Raw genomic sequence first — 27,113 nt, forward strand, 5'->3', positions numbered from 1 at the left:
TTTTTTTAATTTATTTAGTCTTCTTCTTATTTTTCTACCACTTTCTTTTAAGGAGAAAATGTGAGTCAAAGTTAGTAACAGCCATAAAAATAAGAAAACATAAACCATTTCTGAAATTTCAGCACCATGCTAAACCCCAGAACAAACAAGCAGTAACAACCCCCACTCTCCCTTGGGCATGAAGGGGGACAGAAGTGCCATACAGGAAAAAAAAAAAAAAAAAAAAAAAAAAAACTTTTATGTTAGTACATGCATCTCTGCACATAACAAAAGAAAAAAAATAAAGGGAGGCTACAAGCAAACATGAAAAACAAAAAAATACAAAACCAAAAAACAACATACACTTTTTCTGGCCAGTCAAAAACTACTCACATGTTCAGTAGTATCATCATATTCCCACTGATTGAGAGTAAAGAATGTTGGAAAGAAAAAACAAAAGAAATGAAGAGAATTTGTAGCCTGTTTGAAATAATCTTTTCTTCTCAATAGTAAAATAAATAAGAAAGATGTCTGGAAAAATCATGTAGAATTTTAATTAATTGTGTAGAATCATGTAGACTATGGTTAACGTAATCAGGCCAGGCATTTTTAACCCCACTTCTGGTCCCCTCAAAAACCAGCTACTTTTCTTTCCTTGAAAGACAAAAGAATTAATGAATTTTCTTGTACCATATAATACTATTTCATGATAGACTGCATCAGTAAAGCCACTGGTCTACCTAGCATATTTAGACACTAGTCTATATGCTTGGTTTTCCCAAATTAATTCAGTGACTTATTAATAGCAGGATGACATGATTTTTTAGTCTTGAAATCTAACCATACCAAAGTCTTTTACTGCCAAAGACTTTACGCCCTGCACAAGCCTTGATCGTAACAGTAAATGAAGGAAGGAGTGGTGGGAGGAGAAAGAAGGTGACTATCTAAAGTAACTCAAAGACAAAAATGCAGTTCAAAGCCGAACTTGGATAAAGAGAAATATGACTTTTGCCTTTATGATATTTGTGTTTCAATATCACATCTAGTCTCCCCTTTCTGACCTTCTAGGGTTTAAAATGATTCAATACTACTACCCCACATGGCTGAAACTGAAAATACGAGCAACCAAAAATGAAGCATAGAATAACCTCTTTTTCCTTTTCCTCTTCCTTTTCCTTCCTACCCACTTACTCTTTTCCATCTTTCTTTTCACTGAATTTAAGCTGTAAGAACACTATGTTTTGGAAAATAGATAAGTACATATATATTGGTAGACAGGGAGGCAAAAGAGTAACAAGGACCATCAGGAATTGATACAATACTTTGAGAACTGGCTTGCCAGCCAAATGGAGTGCATAAGTGATCTGTTCTCAAAACTTATCTACAGGGCTGAAGTTTAGAAATAAGCCTAGAAAAAAAAATAAGGAAGAAAAAAACAAACAAAACAAAACAAAATTTATTCACATGAAATGCTTAAGAGCATAGGATTTCTCTCTTTAACTTTATGCTAAGTTGATCATTTCCCTTCACCCCAGTCATAAATCGAGAGCTAGCTGTGAGAGGCGTGCACATGAAAATAATTTCAGCATAAGCTCATTCCTCCAGCACCAGGAGCTTTGGGAATCTTCACTTTATGGAGTGCTGGTGTAATCAGTAAAGTACTATATTTAGAAGTTTTTAAAACTTGATGTGATCAGGCTTGTGCTTTCATCATGTCTCATAATTTATATGACAGATGGGCAATTTTGCATTATAAGTAACACCAAACCTATTTAAACTAAGTTCCAAATTTTATTGCACAGTTAATGATATGAATAATGACAAGTATAAATACTTCAGTGATTTCCAAAGTCACAAAAATACATTCATTTCATGTGAACTGCATGATGAGGTAGATATGCAACAATGATAGAACCACTGTTATAATGGAGTAGCATAGGCTTCTCATTTGGCTCTGTACTCTCTATTTAAACAAAGAAATATCAGGCAGTTGCATCAGACTGCACATTTTGATGCACTGGATGTGACCTGGCTTAGATACTTGTGATGCTTTACAGCTTCAGAGAACAGGTGTACGATGCATTCTCCAGGTTTATGGGAGCCAGCAGAATGACACTGCTCAAGATTTCAGTGCACACCTCTACAGAAAAGGGTGCCTAGATTTCCTCCAAGAACCTTAAAATGCAAGTATTCTGAAAAGTTGTTAAACAGAGATTTAATAAATAAATAAATAAATAAATACATATAAGCTGGTAGGATGAAAAATGGAAAACAAAACAAAACAAAATAAACAAACAAAGAAAAAACCCATACAGTTTTAGATAGCTTTTTAGTAAATGAAGGGTTCTCACTGTGATTAAAAAATAACATAAAATGCTCTAGTTACCTGTGCATCAGCCAACATGATGTCTTTCAGCATAGGCTGACCCTTTGGTTCCCCATTTTCCATTCTTACATAGTGGACCTGGTATCCTCTGATCTGTCCATGTTGTTTATTGGGTACAGGTGAGCGCCATGACACTTTAACAGCAGTAGAGTTGACAGCCTCTACCTCGACTTTGCGAGGAGGACCACTAGGAACTGGAACAACATCATTGGATAAAACAGAATTACAGGCACCTGTCCCACCCATGTCTTTTGCCTCTTTTTTTTTTTTTTTAAAGGGCAGACTCACTACATTTTCTCTGAAGAATACAAACAGTTCAACAAATGAAAACGCCCAACCAATCTGCTCTACCTTTCAGTGAAAAGATCAAAAACCATGACTGATGCAAAAAATGGAAGAAAAAATAGTATTAGAGAAATAGAAAAACATGTAAAAATGTACAAAAGCCAAGGAAGATGCTTTGAGAGTCAAAGCATTACAGTACAAAGAGGTATTGCAATAATTGAAATAATAATAACAATAATAATAAAAAACACAAAAGATTTCCAAAAAAAGTTTCCTTATTTTTGTATGATAAGGTCTTTCTTTCTTTCTTTCTTTCTTTCTTTTCAGTAGTATAAAAAGTAGGTTGATAATAAGGCTGTCTTCTGTCACTTACAAGCATGGAAGAAAATAAAATGTGTGGAGCATCAGATTTCCAAGAAAAAAAAAAAAGAAAAAAAAAGAAAACAACCCAAAACAACAACAACAACATCAAAATAAATAAAAAAGTACAACACAGAACAAGAAAGCAGTTTAAAAAATACCTGAAGAAAAATTCATGTGTTTAAAAATAACGACTGTAAAATCAAAGAAAAGGCTGCAGGTTTTCTCCCTATAAGTTATTTTTATGTTTAAGAAGGAGAAAGAAGGATATGTATGGGCTTAAAGGGGCAGCAGATGCAGTTCATTGACAAAACAAACAACAACAAAAAAGTATTTTCTATTAAAAAAATACATATATACCAGATTTATAAAAAAAGTTGGAATGTTGAAAGCACTAGTCTTTGATAGAACAAACAAACAAACAAACAAACAAAAAAACAGAACTCAAATAGTGATAGTATCTGTGATTTCAGAAAAAAGCAGAAAAAAAATCTGTCAGCCTACATAAAAGACAGCAGATCGACAGAGAGTCATAGAGGTGCAAACTGATGTAGTGGAGGCAACATACCATCTTCATCTGTCCGAATCAATACTGCTAAGCTCTCTGGGCCAGGTCCAACATCAGTGTGGGCAGTCACAGAGATCCGGTACTCAGTCCATTTTTCCAGCTGTTCCAAAAGGTATTGGGTACTGTCCGAGGAAATTCCCAAAATTTCATGGGGTTTGACATCTTCTCCATCAATCCCAATGTACTTGATGGAGTATTCTGTGATATTGCCGTTCTGTTTTTCCACTGGTGGAGGTTTCCAACTTACCAAAATACTAGTGGAGCTGGGGCTTGTGCAACTAATGTCTTGAGGAGGAGCTGATGGCTCTAATTTCAGTAGTGGGTTAAAGGAGGATTTGAGTGAAAGGATAGGAGTGGTTGAAAAAAATGAACAAAAGAAAAAAATAAAAATAAATAAAACACAACAAAATGAAAATAAAAACCAAACAAGAAAAGAAGTAGAAACTTAAAAGCAAAACATCAGGTAATTATATGCACCTTGGCTTATTAACATGAGGAAACTGAAAATGAATAGACCAACCAAATGGCGAAAAAAACCATGTAGGGGAAATACATGAAAATGAAACCTCAAAATAATGTTACCTACCTGTAATTAAAATTCTTCTTGAAATAAAAGAAAAACGTGACACTTCTATGGCTACTGATCTATCTTTACAATCATGGCAATTAGTGCAAGTTATAATATGTTAAATGATGCATGACATGTATTTATTTAGAAATTTGGACATATCCTCTTCAAGCAGGTTTACTTTGAGAATATTTCTCCTTTTACAGAAACCCCCAAACTTGCAGTAATTGCTAGAAATTGCTCTAAACAGCCTCCCCATTCTCGTAACCAAATTCTTCTTTTTTTTTTTTTTTGATAACTGAGTCTGCCTCGCACAAGTCAACCACAAATAATGTTTAAATGGAAAGCATTTACTCAAATATTTAATGTAGCCAACATACCAGAAGCATGCAGTCAATAGAAAGTCTTAGTCAAAGATTTACCTACCAGAAAAATGTGACAGGGTTGTTGACTCTGACTTTAACTTGTACTTACCCTAGATCAGCTGTCAAGTTTTATTTTTTTAACTCCTCTTGGACACACCTTCACTAGCAAAGAATTAAATCCTACCAGTAATGTAGATTATTCTATAGGAAAAACAAATATCTACCCCCAAACACTGTGTCAAGAAAGCATGTATTCATTTTACAAATTATATTCACAATCTGAGGTCATCAGAAAGGTGAAAGATCCTCACTTCACATCTTTTCACCAGCACTCATCTGGAGCAGAAGTGCTCACCTTTACTGATTTATCGTTAATGGAGTCTGTTAGCATAGTTACCTTTTCCAGGCTCCACAGCATTTAAACATGTATGTCATTCCATTGCTTTCAGTGAGGCAATTCCAATACTGAAAGTTAGGTACTCATTCATGTACTTAATTGTACCTTAGTGAAGTCTGTACTTAGTAACTGAGCACCAAAAATGAGCACTCTGTGCAATCAAAGCACCAAAAAAGGAGTCATTGTTTAAGTTCACTAGCAGTTGTGGACTTCTTCCCCATTTCTGCCATTTCTCTTGCAAGGAAAACATAAATTTTCAGTGCAAGGTCTTTATGTCTTTTATTTTTTTTATCTGTTTGTCTGCTATTTTCTTCCCATTCTAAAGGGAAAAAAGAAACAGATGGATTTTTTGTACTTATGGTAGGCACATCAAACAAATTTAAAGCAACAGAGGAGGCCTAGGACCCTGCTGTGACCTATTGCATTTACACATGTATGTTTTGGTTCCCCACAGGTCTTCTACAGGGATCAATGGCTTTTTACTCAGTATGGTACTTTGCTCTTCTGAAGAGAAAACAGGAGGGAATGTACCAGCATTTCAGCTAACTAGAGGAAACAGATGGGGGGCTACAAAAGAGAATTGAGCCTGTTTTAATTTTTATTTTTTTAAAGCTAATTCAGTTATCAAATACTCAAAACTTGTTGGTCCACTTTTATCATTGATTTGTGGAGGAAGTAAAATGTAACCATCATGTCCCTCAGGGATCCTGTACATAAAGAAATAAATCCCTGTAACATCTTTCTCTGAAACCAAGATAAAAGAGAACAGGGTACTCTGGTGAATATTGCTAATGAACTCACAGAAGCTTATTAATTTTTAATCAATGACAATATAATAAAAATATTGCTTTTATGTAACTCAGTATAATCTGTAGGCTACCTGTGTAACGAGTTTTATTAAAGTATGTACTTTTTCTTAAAATACACAATGTTTAAAACTGCTGCAAACTTTTAAGAAATAACTGAGATCTGCTTATATACTACTGAAATCAAATTTCCATAATATCTGTATGCATAAGGCTTTTTTCAGATATAATACTATACTTTTGTATTTTAGAAGGGAAAAATGGCAATGTGCTTACAGGCAGAACACACAACCTTGGTTCCTAAATGTTTATTCTTTATGCACAATTTAGGGAATTTTCACCCAATATGTTATAAGAGCATGAGCATTCTCAGTAGCTGAAATGGCTCCAGGAGCCAATAAATACCCTTTTCTACATCAAGTTATTGATTCTGTATTATTGAGGTCAAAACTGGCATTGTTACTAGTCTTGTGTTACACGGTAGTCTTCTATGTCTATTCAAATATCTTAGAAAAGTTGCAGAAGCACACCTAGCTTTGATAAACTTAAGCTCTACAGTACTACTTCTCCTGTTACATTAATTATTATTAATTATATAACACTATCAAATAATTATGATATAATCACAACTATTACAGACCGCAAATTAAAAAGAAAATCATGCCAACTGAGAATCTGAGTTTTTTGTTGTTGTTGTTGTTTTAAATAATACTACTTTAAGAAATGGTAATTTAATGAAAAACAAACTAAAATAGAATTGCAATAAGTTTTCAAATTATACCATATAAACTGTTAGGAAAGCATAACTTATTCAGTAAACGCAGTCATTCTGGATATCATCCTTGCATACCTGGTTGTTTTAGTTAAGTATTAATTTAAATATTGTAAAATAAATCCAAACTTTTGCATCATATTTGCACAGAAATGTGATGAGCTTATTGACATTGTTTCTATAAGAATCCAGTCAGAAAAAATATTTCCACTGGTGTCAATAATGACTGAACATTTTAAAAAGCCCAGATAAAAAATCTTTAACTCAGAGTAGTTACTATAGAAGAAGAGTTATAAGGAAATTTTTGATAGTCAGAAACATTCAAATTGGCCCACTCTGCAACATTTTTTACTATGAGGAAATGCCACTGGAGCAACCTAGTATTACAGAAAATCTTCAGAGTAGGAAGGTGGTATTTTATGGGTGGAGGACTGTTCCCCATCTATACTTGCACAATAAAATATATTACCCTACTATCCCTATTATAACAAAAACAACAAATTATGACAGCATAGTATTGTCTCCTTAGACACTGGCTTTCTGTAAGTCTTTACAGAGTCTTTTTTCGGAAGCTATGGAAAAGACAGATATTAGTTGATCACAGTATTTTAAACATTTTTTTTTCTGTATTAAGATTCATAAATGTTATGTCTTGTACCATTCTGTTTTCTTGTCTTGCTGTTAGTGTCAGCTATTTAAATGAATGTCTTTGACAAGTATAACATAACAGATTAAAGTTAGCAAGGAAAGACACCTACTTGACTGCATGGTTCTTGCTGAGATTTCTGCTGTTGAAGCACCCAAACCTTGTGGAGAACGTGCAGCTAGACGAAACAAGTACAAGCTGTTTGGCTTCAAGCCTTGCAGGCGATAAGATGTGGTAGGCTCAGTGGAAACCCGTTGCTACAGGTAAGTAATGAGAGTCAGATGTCATGATTAATATTCAGTAAGAGACTCTGAATTGCATATCAACATATGCAATATGTTGTCCACAGAAGAAAAGCTTTTATACTCTGATGATAACCTATCTCACAAAATTGTAACATATAAATTCAAGAAAGAAAAAAAAATCAGAACTGAAACAGAACAAACCCAAAATGAACACATTACTTTTAACAAATACACATTAAAGAATCTTTTTATTTAAAGCAGACAGCTTAAAGGGTTAAACTAAGAACCAGAAATATTTTTTTGACTATTTGAAGAAGTAATAGGTGTGTATAAATCATAAAGGATCTTCAGACAATAACACATGAAGAAAGCCTTGTCTGTAGTTACCCCACATGACAGTGAAGTCCAGATATCTGTTATGAGAGTAATCTTAGATTTTAGGGAAAACTGTAATTAAGCTGGTGTTCAAAATCTTAAGAAACAAATTATTCCAACTGTAAGGTATTAAACAGGGGACTGCATCTGGAGCTGAAATACAGATCTGCCCCCCAGTCCACGAAACATGCTTGTACATTCACTGTGTATGTGTGGAGCTGTCATAAACATAAGCTCAGCTGAAGCATCAGCAACGAGATGATGATGCAGCACAAATCAATGAAGTTGACACTCTCCTCTGAGACTGACAGGTTCTTTTTTTTTTTTTTTTTTTGGTCTGGGACATCTGGCAATACCACATGGTTTTGATATTGGATGTAAGAACGGTTTATTCTACACTAACAGCACAGAGGCACTCAAACTCAAAATTCTTTATGAAACAGTAGTATAGAAAAAGCCCATAGTAGCTTTTTATTTTTAGAGAGAGAAAAAAAAAATCTCAAAGATTACTGAAAGATAATAAGCTTCATTAAATGTCTTCCATGGTGGCAAATAGATATTCTCAAAGGTTGAAAATAGGCTACAAAGTGCAAGTGTAAGTGCAAAAAAATATCAGTAACTGTATAACACTCAACAAAACACCTCTGCTTCCAAGCCTTTGTGGAGGAACAGGTTTGGAGAGACGTGATCAGTATCATCAGAAACTGGACGAAACATCCATGTGAACACCTTTGAACAACAGCAAATTTCCTTTGCTAGTAAGCATCAAGGGTATTTTCGGTTTACATATTTGAAGTCAAATAGGCTCACTGCTGGGATTAACAAACTCTTTAATATCAAGGCTTTCATACTGAAGAAAGTGACCAATGGTAGCATTTACGACTAACTCATTAACAAGTACTTAAAAGATGTGTAATATTTTCTCTTACCTCTTCCCCATGCTCCCCATCTTTGTAAACTAGTTCATAGCTGGAAATAGTATCAGAGCGTGGAGGCGTCCAGGAAAGTAATATGCTCGTTTCAGACTCAGGTTCTGCCTTGAAGTTCAACGGCTGACCAGGCACTAAAGAAAAAGGATTTTAGTAGTGTTTCCAATTGTTTATCTGGCTATTTAAACACCTATCATTCAAACCCTTTAAACTATTATCTGAATATTTCACACCATATTGCTTTTATTGTTTTTTTTACAGTTTTTTTTATTTTTTATTTTTATTGAAATTTTTTATTTTTTATTTTTTTTATTTTTTTTGAAATTTACTGATTTTAAGCAAATTGATTAACTGTGTTATGAAATAAATTAATCTGAACTCAGAAAAAGAACAAAGTTTTAATTTGCACATTACAGATTATTAAGGATTTCAAGCAAATGCTTCACAGTGCAAATAATGTACAAAGAGCTGAAATGCGGGTGAAAGAAGTTTGGTGTTGAACACCAGCAAGTTTAACCAGTGTGAAATGGCATGTGTGTGTGTGTGTGTGTGTGTGTGTAGGTATATAAAAGCATTATGTGGGAAATGCTAGTATTACACAAGATAGGATAGAATATTCAATAACACAGTATTAAAATCATGACGTGTTTCCAATTCTGAAAAAGGGTTGCTTAGCTCACAACTAAGATGCTAAACACATCTTGCTCTTTAAGAATACTGAATGATTTAACTACCCAAAGAAGTTACAACCTACTGAAGAGATCTTCAGTAATGTTCTCATTAAGTGACATATTTGCACACTTTTAATGACTGGATTTTTTATCAATACATCTGGATTTCTAGTGACCACACTTACTAATTGCAAGAACTAAAAATGTAACTTTGATTTTGGTAGTCAAGAACATTCTTTTTTCAAGCCTTGTGTAATGGTTGCAGAAATTACCTAGGCTAAATGTTGTTCTCATTTACTTCTCCAAATCTACACTAAATATTAAAGTTATTATTATAACTGGAAAACTTATTATGACTGGGAAAAGACGGTAAAATATACCCTGTCATTGGAATGTATACAATCATTATGGCATACAAGTTCTGAAACATTAGTTTCAGTTAATAATGATGTTGATAATGCATGAAACAGTCTTCCACACCACTTCTATCTTTTCAAGAATAAAATGTGTCATGCCCTTATTGTTGAAGAAAAAAAAAGTATGAGATGCGATTCTTAGCACATATTGAGAACAGCTGTGACAACTACATTGTGATAATAATTGCCTTACAAATCACTTTTCAGGGTAGAATTTTATTATAATATTACAAGTACATTTCTTCTGTATAGTAAGAGACTTAAAAATACCATGAAGTAACTGGTAAAAATAATTTGTGACTGTAATTCCTATCTTCCACAGACTTCTGCAGAATGTCACTATGTGAATAAAAATACCCTTGTGTGGAAGGTAGAAGTCTGATATCTAACCTTCAAACAGACAGATAACCTGTCAACATAAAGTGCATATTCAGTCTGTGTGGAGCTTGCAATTCCCTACAATTCACACTTTCTTTTGAGAAATAGGGAAAAATAGAAGAAGAAATGTGTAGAAAAATGTTGCCTATTTCTATGGGAATGAGTGAGAGTCTCTTCACAATCTCTTCGCAGAAAGAAAGATGTGTAAGAGTAATCAGTAATTTTTCTAAAAGATCCCTTATGTAAGAAGAACCTTGTGTAAGTATCTGCATACTACAAAGTAAAAAAAAATGTTTTGTTTTTAGGAAAAAAATCATAAAAATCATAGAATATCTTGACCTGGAAAGGACCCACAAGGATCATTAAGTCCAGCTCCTGGTTCCATAAAGGAACAACCAAAAATCAAACATCATATTTCTGAGAATCCTGTCCAAATGCTTCTTGAACTCTGCTAGGCTTGGTGACGTAACCATTTCCCTAGGGAGCCTGTTGCAGTGCACAACCACCCTCATTGTGAAGAAGTTTTATCTAATATCCAATATGAACCTCCCCCTGATGCAGCTTCATGCCATTCCCTAATGTCCTATTGCTGGTCATCAGAGAGAAGGGATCAGTACCTCCCCCTGCACTATCCTTCATGAGGAAGTTGTAGACTGCAGCAAGGTCTCCTCTCAGTCTCCGCTTCTCTAGGCTGAAAACCAAGTGACTTCAACTGCTCCTCACGAGTCTTGCCCTATAGACCTTTCAGCATCTTTGTTGCCTTCCTTTGGACATTCTCTAATAGTTTGATGTCCTTTGTACATTTTGGCGACCAAAAATGTACACAGTACTTGAGGTGAGGCTGCACCAGAGTAGAGCAGGACAATCATACATTCATCAAATGGCTTCAGAGGGAAGGGACATTAAAGATCACCTAGCTCCAAGCCTCCTGTCATTGGGAAGGGATGCCTTTCACTGAATCAGGTTGCACAAAGCCTCATCCAACTTGTCGAAACACCTCTAGGGATTGGGAGTCCACAACATATCTGATAAACCTGTTCCAGTGCCTCACCACCCTCTGAGTAAAGAATTCACTAGAAGACAAGGGATATTTACTAGAAGACTAGGAATTTACTAGAAGACTAGGGATAAAGTGGGTCCCTTGCTGAACGAGGTGGGTGTCCTGGTAACGGGAGATGCCGAGAAGGCGGAGATACTGAATGCTTTCTTTGCTTCAGTCTTTGCTTCAAGGACTCCCCTCTGGGACTCCTCGACCCTGGCAGGAGGAGAAAGGGTCTGGGAAATGGAGGGCTCCCCCCTGGTTGACGAGAGAGTGGTTCGGGAGTGTCTGAGTGGGCTCAATGCACACAAATCCATGGGTCCCGATGGGATGCATCCACGTGTGCTAAGGGAGTTGGCAGAGGTGATAGCCGAACCGCTCTCTATCATCTTTGAAAGGTCCTGGAGAACAGGAGAGGTGCCTGAAGACTGGAGGATAGCCAGTGTCACTCTGGTCTTCAAGAAGGGCAAGAAGGAGGATCCGGGAAAATACAGGCCAGTCAATCTCACCTCTGTCCCTGGAAAGGTGTTGGAACAACTTGTTCTGGATGCCATCTCCAAACAACTGGAAGAGAAGAATGTTATGAGGAGTAGTCAACATGGATTCACCAAGGGGAAGTCATGCTCGACCAACCTCGTTGCCTTCTATGATGGCATCACCAGCTGGGTAGATGGGGGGAGAGAAGTGGATGTCATCTACCTTGACTTTAGCAAGGCTTTTGATACTGTCTCCTATGACATCCTGCTAGCAAAACTGAGAAAGTGTGGGATAGAGGAGTGGACAGGAAGGTGGGTTGAGAACTGGCTGACTGGCCGAGCTCAGAGGGTAGTGATCGGCAGTGCAGACTCCGGCTGGAGACCTGTGACTACCGGTGTTCCCCAGGGGTCGGTGCTGGGTCCGGTCTTGTCAAACATCTTCATCGATGACCTTGATGAGGGAATAGTGTCTGCCCTCAGCAAGTACGCCGATGACACAAAGCTGGGAGGAGTGGCTGACACACCAGTAGGCTGTGCTGCCATTCAGCGAGACCTGGGCCGGCTGGAGAGATGGGCAGGAAGAAAACCAAATGAGGTTTAATAAGAGCAAGTGTAGAGTTCCTGCACCTGGGAAGGAACAACCAGACGTATCAGTACAGGCTGGGGGATGACCTGCTGGAGAGGAGCTCTGAGGAGAAGGACCTGGGGGTCCTGGTGGATGACAGGTTGACCATGAGCCAGCAGTGTGCCCTGGTGGCCAAGAGGGCCAATGGGATCCTGGCGTGCATTAAAAGGAGCATGGCCAGCAGGTCAAGGGAGGTGATCCTCCCCCTCTACTCTGCCCTGGTCAGGCCTCACCTGGAGTACTGTGTCCAGTTCTGGGCTCCCCAGTACAAAAAAGACAGGGATCTCCTGGAGAGTCCAGCAGAGGGCCACAAAGATGATACGGGCCTGGAGCATCTTCCCTATGAAGAAAGGCTGAGAGACCTGGGTCTGTTCAGCCTGGAGAAAAGAAGACTGAGAGGGGATCTCATCAATGTTTATAAATACCTGAGGTGTGGGAGACAGAGGGATTTGGCCAACCTCTTTTCAGTGGTTTGTGGGGATAGGACAAGGGGTAACGGCCACAAGATAGAGCACAGGAAGTTCCGCACCAACATGAGAAAGAACTTCTTCACAGTGAGGGTGACGGAGCACTGGAACAGGCTGCCCGGGGAGGTTGTGGAGTCTCCTTCTCTGGAGATATTCAAGGCCCATCTGGACACCTACCTTGGCAGCCTCCACTAGGGAACCTGCTTTGGCAGGGGAGTTGGACCCGATGATCTTTCTAGGTCCCTTCCAACCCCTACAATCTGTGATTCTGTGAATTTCCTCCTGACTTCTGATCTAAATATCCCCTCTTTCAGTTTAAAGCCATTCCCCCTTCTCCTGTCACTGTCTGCTAATATATAAAGTCACTCTCCAACTTTTTTATAACCTCACTCTAAGTATGTATACATTTTCTTCTCCAGGCTGAACATCCCCATCTCGTTCAGCCTTTCTTTGTAGAAGTGCTCCATCGCTTTGATTACCTTCATGGCCTTCCTCTGGACTCGCTCTAACAGGTCCACATCTTTCTTATTTTGGGGACCCCAGACCTGGATGTAGTACTCCAAGTGGGGCCTCACAAGGGCAGGGGACAACCATTCCCTCAGTCTGCTGGCTACTCCTCTGTTGTTGCAGTCCAGGACAGAGTTGGCCTTCTGGGCTGCAAGCACACACTGCTGGCTCACGCTGAGCTTTTCATCCACTTGAACCCCCAAGTCCTTCTTCGCAGGGCTGTTCTCAATGAGTTCTTCTCCCAGTCTGTATTCCTCTCTGGGATTGCCCTGGTCCAGCTGCAGCACTTTGGACTTGGACTTGCTGAACCTCATTAGGTTCCTGTGGGCCCACTTCTCAAGCTTGTCCAGGTCCCTTTGGATGATATCCCTTCTTTCTGTTGCATCAACTGCACCACTCAGCTTGGTTTAATCTGAAAATTTGCTGAGGGTGCACTCAATCCCACTGTCTACATTATTGATAAAGATATTAAACAGCACCAGTCCCAAAACAGATTCCCAAGGGACACCAGCTTCCATCACCAGCCTCTGCCTGGATATAGAGCTATTGAACACAACTTTCTTGATGTGGCCATCCAGCTAAACCCTTGTACACTGAGTATTCCACTCTTCAAATCCATCTCTCTCCAATTTAGAGATCAGGATATTGTGTGGGACCATGTTGAAGGCCTTACAGAAGTCCAGGTAGATGGCATTGTTCAGTCTTCCATTGTCAGCTGATGCAGTCACTCCATCCCAAAGGCCAGCAGGTCAGGCATGATTTGCCCTTGATGAAACAGTGCTGACTGTCTCAGATCACCTCCTTGTCTTGCATGTACCTTAATATTGCTTCCAGGAGGATCTGTTCCATGATCTTGCCAGGCATAGAGATGAGGCTCACCAGTCTGTAGTTCTCTGTGTCTTTCTTTCTACACTTTTTAAAAATGGGAGAGACGTTTTCCTCTTTCCAGTCACCAGAGACTTCCCCGGAGTGCCAGAACTTTTCAAGTATGATGGAGAGTGACTTGGCAGCTGTGTCCAACAGTTCCCTCAGGACCCTGGGATTCATGTCATTGACTTGTACCTGTTCAGTTCCATCAGGTGGTCAGACCTACTCTTTGCTTACCGTGGGAGGGATTTTGTTCCCCCAACCACTGTCTAGAGGTTCAGGGACTTGAGAGAGGTGGGAAGCCTGACGGCGAAATCACATCCTTCAGCTGGCTTGCAATGCTGTTTTTGATGTACTCCAGAATACAGTTGTCCCTTTTGGTTGCCAGGGCACATTGTTGACTCAAATTCAATTTGTCATCTACCAGAACTCCCAGATCCCTTTCTGCTGGGCTGTTCTCCAGCCCCTCATCCCCTAATCTGTACATTCATGGTGGCACTGTCCTCGGTTCAGAATCCAGCAATTTCTCTTGTTAAACTTCACACAGCTGGTAATTGCCCAGCCCTCTAATTTGTCAAGATCCCTCTGCAAGGCTCCTCTACCTTTGAGGGAGTCAGTGCCTCCTCCCTGTTTAGTGTCACCTGGAAACTTACTTAGCACACCTTCAGGTCCTTCATTCAAGTAATTTATGAAAACATTAAAGAGAAATGGCCCTGAAATGGAGCCCATCCTGTGCATGATATCTACTTCGGTGACTTCAAGGAAGGGATGGAGGACACGTGCCAAGTCTGCAGATGGCATCAAGCTGGAGCGGGATAGTCAATATAGCCAAAGGCCATGCTGCTCTTAAGAGGGAGCTGAAAAATGGGGAGGAAGTGGTTGATGGGACATGACATTCAGCAAGAAAGAGGCTGGGCCCTGGCCTGGGAAGGCAGAGCCCTGCAGGGAGAGAAGCTGGGGCTGGTGTGGCTCTGGGGTAACTGATGGCTCTGGAACCTGCAGGGAGCAAGCTGAGCAGTTCCCAGTGATGCACCTTGGCAGCAATGAGGGCAAGAAAGTTGGTGTGAGCAGGACACAGCCTTGAGAGCCAGGGGAGGGCAGGGGTTGTCCCCACTGCTTAGAGCTCGTCAGTGTACGGTCATCTGCATACTGCATCTGGTTTTGGGCCTACAACAGAGAAAGGATGTTGATAAAAATGGACAAATTTAATGAACAGCCAGCAAGAAGAGGCTGTGGGACTGCAGCCAGTTCAGTCAGGAGAAGGTGTGGCTTTGGTAGCACACAGCAGCAGCCCCAGCACCAGCAGGAAAGGAGAAAGGGGGCACAGGCAGTCTTTGCACAGTAGTGTGCGCCAGGAGGGCAAGAGGCAGCAGCACAAACTGAGACACAAGATGCTCAGGCTGGAGATAAGGAGAAAGAAGCCTTTTCACTACCAAGACAGCCCAGCCGTGGAGTCGGGGCCCAGACAGGCTGGTCAGTCTCTGGCCTGGGGAGTTTCACTACCTGGCTGAGTGAGGCCCTGAACAGCCTGGCCTGAGCCCCAGTTGAGCCTGCGGGGGGGTGGTGGTGGTGGTGGTGGTTGTGGTGGTGGTGGGGACGACACTGGACACCTCCCTTTCTGCCAGCCCCAGCAGTACCCTGTGGATACTACAGTCTATGTATCATTATCTATGCATACATGAACTGTAGAACATAATCAGGCAGTAATTGTAAATGGCCAGTAAAGTGACCCATATAACATTTTTTTTACCATCCATTATGATAATAAATATGGCAGCAGTTGGAAAATAAAGGGTATTTCCTGTCTCTCTGTAGTAATACATTTTAAGATCCTAATTTTCCAAATCTTTTCAAAAGCAGGTCTGCTACTTGCTATAATTCTATAAGACAAAAGAATGGTTGATTGGACTTTACCAAATACTGTTTATTGAAAAAATATCTTATGCAAAACCTAGTTATCATTGATATTTTACAGCCACAGTTAGGCAAATCTGAAGCTGAAAACATCAAGAGAAAAAAGAAGTGACAGGGAATCTGCCTGGCTCCAAATAGATTGAGAAGATGAGGAAGAAGGAAAACAAAAACACATTTACATAAACTTAACAAACTATATCACTGATAAATTCTGTAGGGAATCTAACACTTAATTCAAAGAAAAAGTAGCAGATAAGAAAGTGGAATAATAACTTTTAAACCATTAAATATTTATGCCTGGAACGCACAACATCTGTTCAAAAAAAATCTTTGGTGGCATGCGGGAACTAAGCCAAGCTGGAGGAGCTTACAGAACGTACTGGTCTTCTTCAGAGAAAAAAAAATGTAGAGAAACTGGAAAAGCTTTATAAGTGGTCTTCATACTCTTGCCAAAGCGTTTTTAATTAAACAGATCAAATTCAACTTTCAATATTAGTGATATACATGGTCAAGCCACAGAATGGAATTTTCTTGCGTGAGTATTCTCTCAGGACTGTCTTTTTCTGCTTTGAGGTCAGTGTACTCTACAAATGTATACTAAAAACCATAACTTCCCTGTGCAGCAAGCATGCCTTTTATTTCTCAGTTCTACAAAGTGTGTTGTCACTAGGAGACTAATATTGTGGAGTTTCATGTGTTCATGAAAAATGTTGAAATGTCTGACAAAGTAGCAAGCTTACTACAACAGAGAACTGCATTTCTTTGCTAGTGACTACCTTCCTCTGAATTTCTAATCATTCTTCTTAAGCTAATGCTTTGTTTATGTAGCCTGCAAGTCAGATACTTGACCTTCTCACTACTGTCCTTTTCTCTATGCTTTCTCAAAAGCTTGATCTTTTATAACTGTAATAATCCCCAGTCTTCAATCCACAGCCAATCCTTGTTTTAAAGTTAACAATATGTTTTATTCTGCAATTTTCACATTTAAATAAGCGTACATTTTGAGGTATACATCTAGGTATATCTGGAATATTTTTCAGTCTCTCTTTCTCCACTAATACACTACCTAACAGAGCTTGGTCAAGAAGCATTTGGACAATGCTCGCGTTGGTTTAATTTTTAGGTAGTCCTGTGTGGAGCCGGGAGTTGGACTCTATGATTCTTGTGGGTCCTTTCTAACTTGGGATATTCTATGATTCTATTAACTTGTTTAAAGTTCAAGAGTTTTTCTGCTACACAGAAACTAACGTATATTGCTCAGAGAGTACATATACTGCTGACCAGTTTTAGGAAAGAAAGAGATATGAGAAGTTTCATAAGAAATGTGTCCAGAGAAGCTAAATGGAGACAAACCAACACAGTTTTTGTTTTCAGATGAAGTAAAGATAAAGGACAAGAAATATTTTTATACTAAAGCTTATACAGCTAATTCTGTGTTCTAAAACTTGGTGTTTGTAATTCAATATGCCTAAATAATACACTTGTCCTGACTCCACCCTCAGTAGAATCAAATCCTTTGACCCATAATGATGTATAAGTACATTCTTAGGTGTAGATTTTGGAACTGAGTTTCTCTTAATGTGAAAGGCTCAGCTCTACAGCTCTCTTCTGATGACTTAATTCCTTAAAATGGTGTCTTGATAGTGAAGAAAACACTGCTAGAAACAATTGGGCAAAAGGACAGGGCTTTTCCTCAAATGTTAGGCAGAATACTTAAACCTGAAATTGAATGTAAAACTTTTTTTTTTTATGTTTGTTTTTCTGATAAATTTCTTTCTCTTCCTCTCAAATTACACGTTCCTAGTTAATATTTTACTTAGAAATTCAATTTGCAATTTCAATAGAGTTTCTGCTCACCAGCAAAGTGAGAAGACATTCACAGAGCCCTTTCAAGGAACCACAATGCTGTACTAACGAACAAAAGATTCTCATAAACAGGCTTTTTAAAAATTCTTCAATTTTTACAATCATCCTTCAAAGATCCAAATACTTATAATGAAGGAACATTTTGAAGGAAATCAAGCTATCAGAGGCTGTAAACCACAGCTATCGATCAATTTTTTTTTTTGTATATACATGGTAATATTTCCCAAAGTAAGCACAAAGGTTAAGCTGCATATTTATCATTACAGGATTATTTGTTTCACACAAAATATATATATATATATATATATATATATATATAATTTTTATCCTTTTACATATTTTTTTACATTTTTTTTTTCATGGCACATGTATAACTTATTTGGCACATGTATATTTATTTGGATGTCTATCAGCCTGAGAGACTTAAACCAAAACAATCTTATTCAGGTTTAGATTACAACAAATCTGGTAGAAAAGGGCATCATATTCTGCAGTGCTAACTAAAGAGAAACTAGCAGCTAGAAAGATGGGTGAATCATGTTTTTTTAAAGAAACATAGCATTGGAGTACTTCACTAGACTTTCTTGTATGTTTATCTCTTATGGATTCAAATATTCACATTCTTTCAAGGACAAGTATCAGTGCTTAAACATGCTGCGTGTGTGCCACATTTTTGTTTTCCTTTCAATTTTCAACATTGTCTTACATAAACAATGTCAAGTCAACTCCATTACAAAGTTTAAAACGTGTATTGAGACTTCCTCCTGCACTGTTAACATTGTCGTATTTTCTTCAGATTACAACAGTAATCAGAAACAGATGGGCACGTTTAATGGCAAGTTCTTTAAAGTTTTTAATAAACAAAGCTTTTCTGAAATGACATCAGCAAGTAATGGAACTTGGCCAGTCCAGCTGAGTCTCACTGTTCATTATTTCAATTGCTTCACCCTTCTCTGGAGAAACCACTGACAAACCCTTCCTAATCTAAGGAAGTTTATGATTATAAGTGAAAACACAGACAAGGAGTTCACTAAAAGTGTTTTGCTTATGAATTCTAGAAGAAGTCTAATGCCAATATAAATACTAGTTCCTGAATAATAATAAAAAAATAAATACAAAAGCAAATACAAAAGCCAAAATTAAAATATGGTCTACATTTGCATGTGCGCACAGGCAAGCTATGCGGCACATGCAGCAGGCAAGCTATGACTTGGTTGCCATCACTGAAACATGGTGGGACCACTCCCATGACTGGAGTGCTGCAATGAACGGACAGGCAGCACAGAAGGGGTGGTGGTGTGGCTCTTTATATGCGAGAGTGTTTTGATGCTGTGGAACTCGAGACTGGGAATGATAAGGTTGAGTCCCTATGGGGGACTATCAGCGGGAACTTCCTATTCATCAGGAAGGCCAACAAGGCAAGCATCCTGGTGCGGGTCTGTTATAGACTGCCAAACCAGGATGAGGAGACGGATGAGGAGTTCTACAGGCAGCTTGCAGAAGTTGCAAAATCGTCAGCGCTTGTTCTCGTGGGGGACTTCAACTTCCTAGACATATCCTGGAAATACAATACAGCTCAGAGGAAGCAGTCTAGGAGGTTTCTGGAGAGCATAGAAGATAGTTTCCTGACACAGCTGGTTAGTGAGCCTACCAGGGGAAGTGCCCCGCTAGACCTTCTGTTCATAAACAGAGAAGGACTGGTGGGAGATGTGGTGGTCAGGAGCTGTCTTGGGCAGAGTGACCACGAAATGGTAGAGTTCTCTATTCTTGGCCAAGTCAGGAAGGGGACCAGTAAAACTGCTGTCTTGGACTTCTGGAGGGCAGACTTTGAGCTGTTCAGGACACCGGTTGGCAGAGTCCCTTGGGAGGCAGTTCTGAAGGGCAGAGGAGTCCAGGAAGGCTGGGCACTCTTCAAGAAGGAAATCTTAATGGCTCAGGAGCGGTCTGTCCCCACAAGCCCAAAGACAAGCCGGCACGGAAGAAGACTGGCCTGGCTGAATAGAGAGTTGTGGCTAGAGCTTAGAAAAAAAAAGAGGGTTTATAACCTTTGGAAAAGAGGGCGGGCCACTCAGAAGGATTGTAAGGATGTTGTGAGAATGTGCAGGGACAATAATAGAAAGGCCAAAGCTCATCTGGAGCTCAATCAGGCTACTGCTGTTAAAGACAACAGAAAATGTTTTTATGAATACATAACCACAAAAAGAAGGACTCAGGAGAACCTCCATCCTTTACTGGATGCGGGGGGAAACTTAATGACAAGAGATGAGGAAAAGGCTGAGGTGCTTAATGCCTTCTTTCCCTCAGTCTTTAGCGGCAAGACCAGTTGTTCTCTGGATACCCAGTACCCTGAGCTGGTGGAAGGGGATGGGGATCAGAACGTGGCCCTCCTAATCCACGAGGAAATGGTTGGCGACCTGCTACAGCACTTGGATGTGTGCAAGTCGATGGGGCCGGATGGGATCCACCCGAGGGTACTGAGAGAACTGGCGGAAGAGCTGGCCAAGCCGCCTTCCATCATTTATCAGTAGTCCTGGCTATCAGGGGAGGTTCCAGTCAACTGGCGGCTAGCTAACATGACGCCCATCTACAAGAAGGGCTGGAGGGTAGACCCGGGAAACTATAGGCCTGTCAGCTTGACCTCAGTGTCAGGGAAGCTCATGGAGCAGATTATCTTGAGTGTCATCACGCGGCACTTGCAGGGCAACCAGGCGATCAGGCCCAGTCAGCATGGGTTTATGAAAGGCAGGTCCTGCTTGATGAACCTGATCTCCTTCTATGACAAGTGATGCGCTTGGTGGATGAGGGAAAGGCTATGGATGTGGTCTACCTTGATCTCAGTAAGGCTTTTGACTCCATTTCCCATGGCATTCTCCTCAAGAAACTGGCTGCTCATGGCTTGGGCTGGCGTATGCTTCGTTGGGTTAAAAACTGGCTGGGTAGCCGGGCCCAAAGAGTCGTGGTGAATGGAGTTAAATCCAGCTGGAGGCCGGTCACTGGTGGAGTCCCCCAAGGCTCGGTACTAGGGCAAGTTCTCTCTAATATCTTTATCGATGATCTGGATGAGGGGATCGAGTGCACCCTCAGTAAGTTTGCAGACAACACCAAGTTAGGTGTGTGTGTCGATCTGCTCGAGGGTAGGAAGGTTCTGCAGGATGATCTGGATAGGCTGGACCGATGGGCTGAGGCCAACTGTATGAAGTTCCACAAGGCCAAGTGCCGGGTCCTGCACCTGGGACACAACAACCCCAAGCAGAGCTACAGGCTGGGAGATAAGCGGTTAGAAAACTGCCTGGCAGAGAAGAACCTGGGAGTATTGGTTGATAGTCAGCTGAATATGAGGCACCAGTATGCTCAGGTGGCCAAGAAGGCCAACAGCACCCTGGCTTGTATAAGAAACAGGGTGGCCAGCAGGGCTAGGGAAGTGATTGTCCCCCTGTACTCGGCTCTGGTGAGGCTGCACCTCAAGTACTGTGTTCAGTTTTGGGCCCCTCACTACAAGAAGGACATCGAGGTGCTCAAGTGAGTCCAGAGAAGGGCAATGAAGCTGGTGAGGGGTCTGGAGAACAAGTCTTACGAGGAGAGGTTGAGGGAGCTGGGATTGTTCAGCCTGGAGAAGAGGAGGCTCAGGGGTGACCTTATCGCACTCTATAGGTACATTAAACGAGCCTGTAGCGAGGTGGGGATTGGTCCATTCTCCCACGTGCCTGGTGACAGGACGAGGGGGAATGGGCTAAAGTTGCACCAGGGGAGGTTTAGGTTGGATATTAGGAAGAACTTCTTTACTGAAAGGGTCGATAGGCGTCAGAATGGGCTGCCCAGGGAAGTGGTTGAGTCACCATCCCTGGAGGTCTTTAAAAGACGTTTAGATGTAGACCTTAGTGATATGGTTTAGTGGAGGACTTGTTAGTGTTAGGTCAGAGGTTGGACTAGGTGATCTTGGAGGTCTCTTCCAACCTAGATGATTCTGTGATTCTCTGACATTTTAATGCACCAGTAGGTCTAGAAAAGTTATTTCAGTAACTTCTCAGCTGAGATCTGTAGAGTAACGCTTAGACCTTTGTGTAACACAATGCTTACAATGGTCCACAGAAACAGTTCAATGTCTGTTTTTCATTAAGTATGCACTGCTGTCTACTTTGAATTAACAGAAGTAAAAACTGTATCCAATGGAACTGCCTTCAGTTATGCTTAGAGGTGCATTTTTTAACAATTTGAGGGAAGATACAATTCTTCAAGAAGAAACATTCTAGTACTAAAAAAATTCAAGTAGTGTTATATAATATTTCTAGGCAATCAATGGCCTACAGTAATGCTTCATACAGCTTTCTCTAAACAACTAGAAAAAGTGGGCTTTTATTTCTTATTGCTACAATAAAACACTTTCTGCAGTGTAGCTCCACCAGAACTTCTGGCTTCTGACTTCAAAAAAATTATCTCCAATCTTTTTCACTATGTTTGCTTGTCCTTTGCTAATATAACTAATTCATGGATCTAAAACTTCTGTGCAGAACAAAAACAACCTAACTGCAAACATAAAACAAGAAATTAGTGACCTTGTGGATTACTCTATGTAGGAACAGGTTGGAGTTGTCTTGATAAATCCAAAGTGTAGAGAACTGCCTGCCTGTTACTACACCAAGGCTGATGTTTTGTTAATGCTTTCAAGTATGAGGGGATAATTTCTTTTCTTCAGTGGTAACTTGTACTGTGTGGAATTTAAAATAAAAACTACTGTAGAAACAGGTATCTGTAATAGTTGCCTGGATAAACTGTGGCAATCTTTGAGACCTTTTTTTTTTTTCCCCCTCCCCAACATTTTCAAGATCAAGTCTTCCCTCTGCAAAATTTCTTCTTTTCATTTTTTTCCCCTACAAATTCTGTTTACTGCTGGCTTACCTCCTGTTTGAGTGATGACTTGAATGTCGCTAGAAAGTGGTCCATCCCCAACAGAAGTAAAAGCAAGAACCTTCACAGAGTATGTTTTCTGGGGCACCAGATTCCCAATAGTGGTAATATGGCTGTCAGCCACATTGTGTTTCATCCAGCTGTTGACATGTTGAGTAGGATCCATGGTGTAATAAACTCTGTAACCTTGTATTTGTCCATTCGGTTCCTCAGGTTCTTCCCACTGTACCAAAATGGTGGTAGAGCTCAACATACGGGCCTGTACATTGCGTGGTGCACTTGAAGGTGCTTGCTCTGAAGTCCTTGTTGACACAGGTTCACTGGGTGGCCCTCGCCCAATGTTATTTACAGCAACTACTCGAAACTCATATTCTGAATATGGGCTTAGGCCAGCCACACTATAGCGTGTTGTGGCAACCCCATCAATTTCCTTATATGGCTCCTCAGAGCTTTTGGGTTTATGTTGGATTATGTAGTAAGAAACTGGTTCAGGGTTTCCAGAATCCCAAGTCAATGTTATGCTTGTTGCTGTGCTTTCTGTCACCACAGGTGTTCCAGGAGGTCTGGGTAAGGCTAAGGATAAATACCAAAAAATGCAGTTAGCCCTATGTAACAGCAGACCTTAATAATTACATTACGATATTTAAAAAACCAACCAACCAACCAAACAAACAAACAAACAAAAAATCAGGAAATTTGGAATGGAGAGAACATGTGATTTGTCCAGCGCGAGCTTTTGGCAATTATGATTACCTCCAGAAACTTATCAGAAACATTTCAAGTTCTGTAGTAAAAGGTTTATCGATATAAAGCAACAATACTGACTTTTATGGTAAGTTCCTTAAGCAGATGACCATTAAAGATTAATTTTCAGTAATTTTTAGAACCTCTGGCATCCACTACTCAATTAACATGATACTTGGACACCCAGCAACTCCAAAAATCAAATAACTGGTTCTTAAGAGTTACTGCTATTGACAAATATATGCAAGATTATAAAGTTCTTTATTTACTTTAAAGGCAGGCTGAGAGCTAGACATAGGAAAATAATGGAACACTATTATGAATTTATTTATCAGAATTATTGCTGTCTGAATCTGTATTTTGTCTTATGCCAGTGATTGGTTGGAACGGTTACTTTCTTGATTTAAGAGTGTAAGATAATTTAGTCTCTTTCGGTGCAATTTACTTGTTCAGAATATGGGCATTGAATGAAAGGAAAGACTGAACTATGTATAAATGTATATGCTTGGGATATACCTTTGACAGTTATCTGCGCTATTGCTTCTATAACACCAAGGGTAGACATAGCAACACAAGTATAATTTGCAGACTGTCTGACATCATTAAGCTCAAGGACGTTCCTTCCTATTGGCATATCATCCTCAGGTGTCAAATCTTCTGCTCCTAGCATCCATTTCACATATGGCATTGGTGACCCCACCGCAACACACGTGATATTTACACTCCCGCCAGGCATAATCTCATGATTGGTGGGGGGGATAGAGAACCTCGGTGGGACTCGTCGAACTGGAACAAAACACAAAAAAGGTAATAACATATACAAAAAAAAGAAACTGAGTCTTGCATACAGACTACATGCAGTGTACAGACACGATTTAATTTTAACATGTTATTCTGATCTGCCAGAAAATATGTATAAAAGAAATACAAGACTAAACAAGAATATTGTCTGCACACAATGTCAATTATTCTATATTTACTTGAGGATATTATTAGGTACATTCATACAAAAGCTGATTCAGACCTATTAGGGCCCCCACATTTAACTAACTACATATTAACAATACACAAACACCATGCAAAAGATACACACGCACACGCGCGTGCACACACATATATATGCATATATTTTATGAGTATACATATATATATGCGGAGAAGAAAATTGGAGAGTAAACAGCATGCTTGAATTGATTACCAAAACCAACTCTAATGCTGTGTACTTCCAGCTGATGTGAATAAATGTGCTAGACCACATTGTCACATCACAGTCCTGGAACACATTGCCTACAGTACACTGAAAGTGCAATTTTATTGCTTTCAGATTCAAAGTGGATGCAGCCTCAGGACCTCACACTAACACTTAAACAAACATAGAAATAATATATATAATTACACACAGATACAAATATATATATACACATATATATATACATGTACATACACACACACACATATATATATACATATATATATATATAGTCACAGAAAAGAAACTAAGCAAAGCCAGTACAAAGTACTGGATTTGTTCATGCAGGCAAGCAAATGACAGAATCAATTAAGAATCATGCTTAGGAAAATATCTGAGTAAAATTGCAGAAAGAGAAAGAACTCAAAAAGAAAATATTTTGAGTGAGGAAAGAAAACTCAAAAGAGATGGGGATAGGAGAGGCTGACAGATACAGGAGCTTAAGAAGAGGATAGAGGTTGAGGGAAAAGGAAATTAGATTAAGTTTAGGTGGTTAAAAAGCAACTGTTAGGAAGGGCCACTGGGAAAATAGCAGAACATTTAACATTCAGGATTCCACTATGTTCACAGTTAATGGAAAGCAAAATAAGCTATAAGGATCAATAGTATCAGACATCTCTTTATTGATAGCAAGGGGCAGTGACCTTAAACATGTAGCAAGACATGGCTCTAACAGAGTAGTTAGTATTTAAGCAAACAACACCGAGAAAATTACCAGGCAATAACAGATCAGTGTTCCTGCTTCAAATATTCTCAGTGGTGTGCGCATGTGTGTGGGAGGCGGAATAGAGAGAGGTAGCTGAGAGAGGTAGGTTTGTATTTAGGCCTTTCATTGGACAAAGTACTTTAAACTGTGTTTATTTGGGTTTAATAAATGCTAATCATTAAGTTTTCTTTTTTTAATTAAAAAAAAAAAAAGTAAAAGAAGAGACTATGAGTGAGTAAAAAAATAATGAACACAGTATTAGTCTGAAACCTTTCCACTGGGTTTAATTACATTTCTGTGATCTTCTTTGGATCCAGAAGGGGCTTACTGCAATGGCCTCATGAGTGAATGACAGGCAGAAGGGGAACAAGCAAAGAGCAAAACATCCATAAGCGGCCAATTCACAGAGGCCACACAAAGCAAGCGGCAGGCAACGAGGAAATTCTTGTATTGAACAGAATCCTTGTAGACAAAAGGAGAGTTTAGTCTTCATGCTCAGGCTGTTTAGAAAAGCAACTGCAGGAAACCATTCCTTGAAAAGCAGGCATCAGTATAAACAAGAAATTAAAAGGGAAGAAAAAGCAGGAACACTGACCAAGTTTACTAAATATTAGTGTTAAATCTAAAAAGGTTGCCATGCATCCAGGTTCATTCTCTCTTATCATGCACAACAGTTAGATACCAGCACTCATCAAAGCCATGACCAGGGCATTCTCTGCTTAAACATAACATTAACTTAAAAAAATGCCACAATGCAGCTACATTCATTTCATTTGTATTCTTTGTTATTGGTTTAATTAATAGTTTTGTAAGGTGGGTAAAAAGTAAAAAACACACCAACCTTCTCGCAGCTCTGAGGGATGTAGGGGGTTTGATGCAGAACACAATGAAATGAGGAAAGGAGAAAAACAAGGGAAACACAGAGAGAGTAAAAAGGCCATATCAAGGCTTTCAACTGCTACTTGAACATCTCTACTTGCTCTAATTAAACCTTCCTACCTCTTCTTGAAAAGTTAGCATTTTCCACAGCTACAACGGTGTTAGAAACAATAGCTAGCATCATTTTGAAATTTTCCTTTGGATAAAAAGGTATACATGCCTCATGCAGTACAGGAAAGTCAGTATGTTGAAGGAGAAGAGAAAAAAATATCAACAATTTCTATGGATGCCATAACTATGAAATGTTTTTCTTTCTTTTTTTCTTTCCTTTTTATTTTTTCTTTTATTTTTTTATTTTTTTTCAATTAGTCAGAAAAGTCACACCATAGCAAAACATATCAGGTTGATTGAAAAATCATCTCTAACAAAAATTTCAAAATCAAGCTAGGTATTTTTGGTAAGGTCATCCACCCTACAGTAAAATTTACAGCTGTTTACGTTTTCAGTCCTATTTCCCCCACCCATCCATTCATATTGTAGACACACACACACACACACATATATATATATACACATATGTATGTATGTATGTTATAGCCTTTGTTGTACAGGAAGGTACATGAACTGTCTGTTGGAAATACTGCCAAAAAGAAAGTACTTCTTTCTAGTTGAAGCAAAGGAATGTTTTTGCATGTTCAAAGAAATAAACATTTTTTCTACTTT

At 39.3% G+C, this 27,113-nt stretch overlaps 1 protein-coding gene across 1 annotated transcript in view; it reads right to left on the reverse strand.

The window, feature by feature from the left end:
• The window catches only part of PTPRD (protein tyrosine phosphatase receptor type D), a 420,315-nt gene that overhangs the window by 130,657 nt on the left and 262,545 nt on the right, over window positions 1–27,113 (reverse strand). The window contains 7 exon segments of the mRNA XM_035569749.2: window positions 373–399; window positions 2,366–2,559; window positions 3,579–3,884; window positions 7,245–7,389; window positions 8,682–8,815; window positions 22,804–23,385; window positions 24,073–24,342. Coding sequence (XP_035425642.1) covers window positions 373–399; window positions 2,366–2,559; window positions 3,579–3,884; window positions 7,245–7,389; window positions 8,682–8,815; window positions 22,804–23,385; window positions 24,073–24,342 — 1,658 coding nt within the window.

Source organism: Cygnus atratus, chromosome Z (genome assembly GCF_013377495.2).
Source record: "Cygnus atratus isolate AKBS03 ecotype Queensland, Australia chromosome Z, CAtr_DNAZoo_HiC_assembly, whole genome shotgun sequence".
In the NCBI taxonomy this organism is placed as follows: Eukaryota; Metazoa; Chordata; class Aves; order Anseriformes; family Anatidae; genus Cygnus; species Cygnus atratus.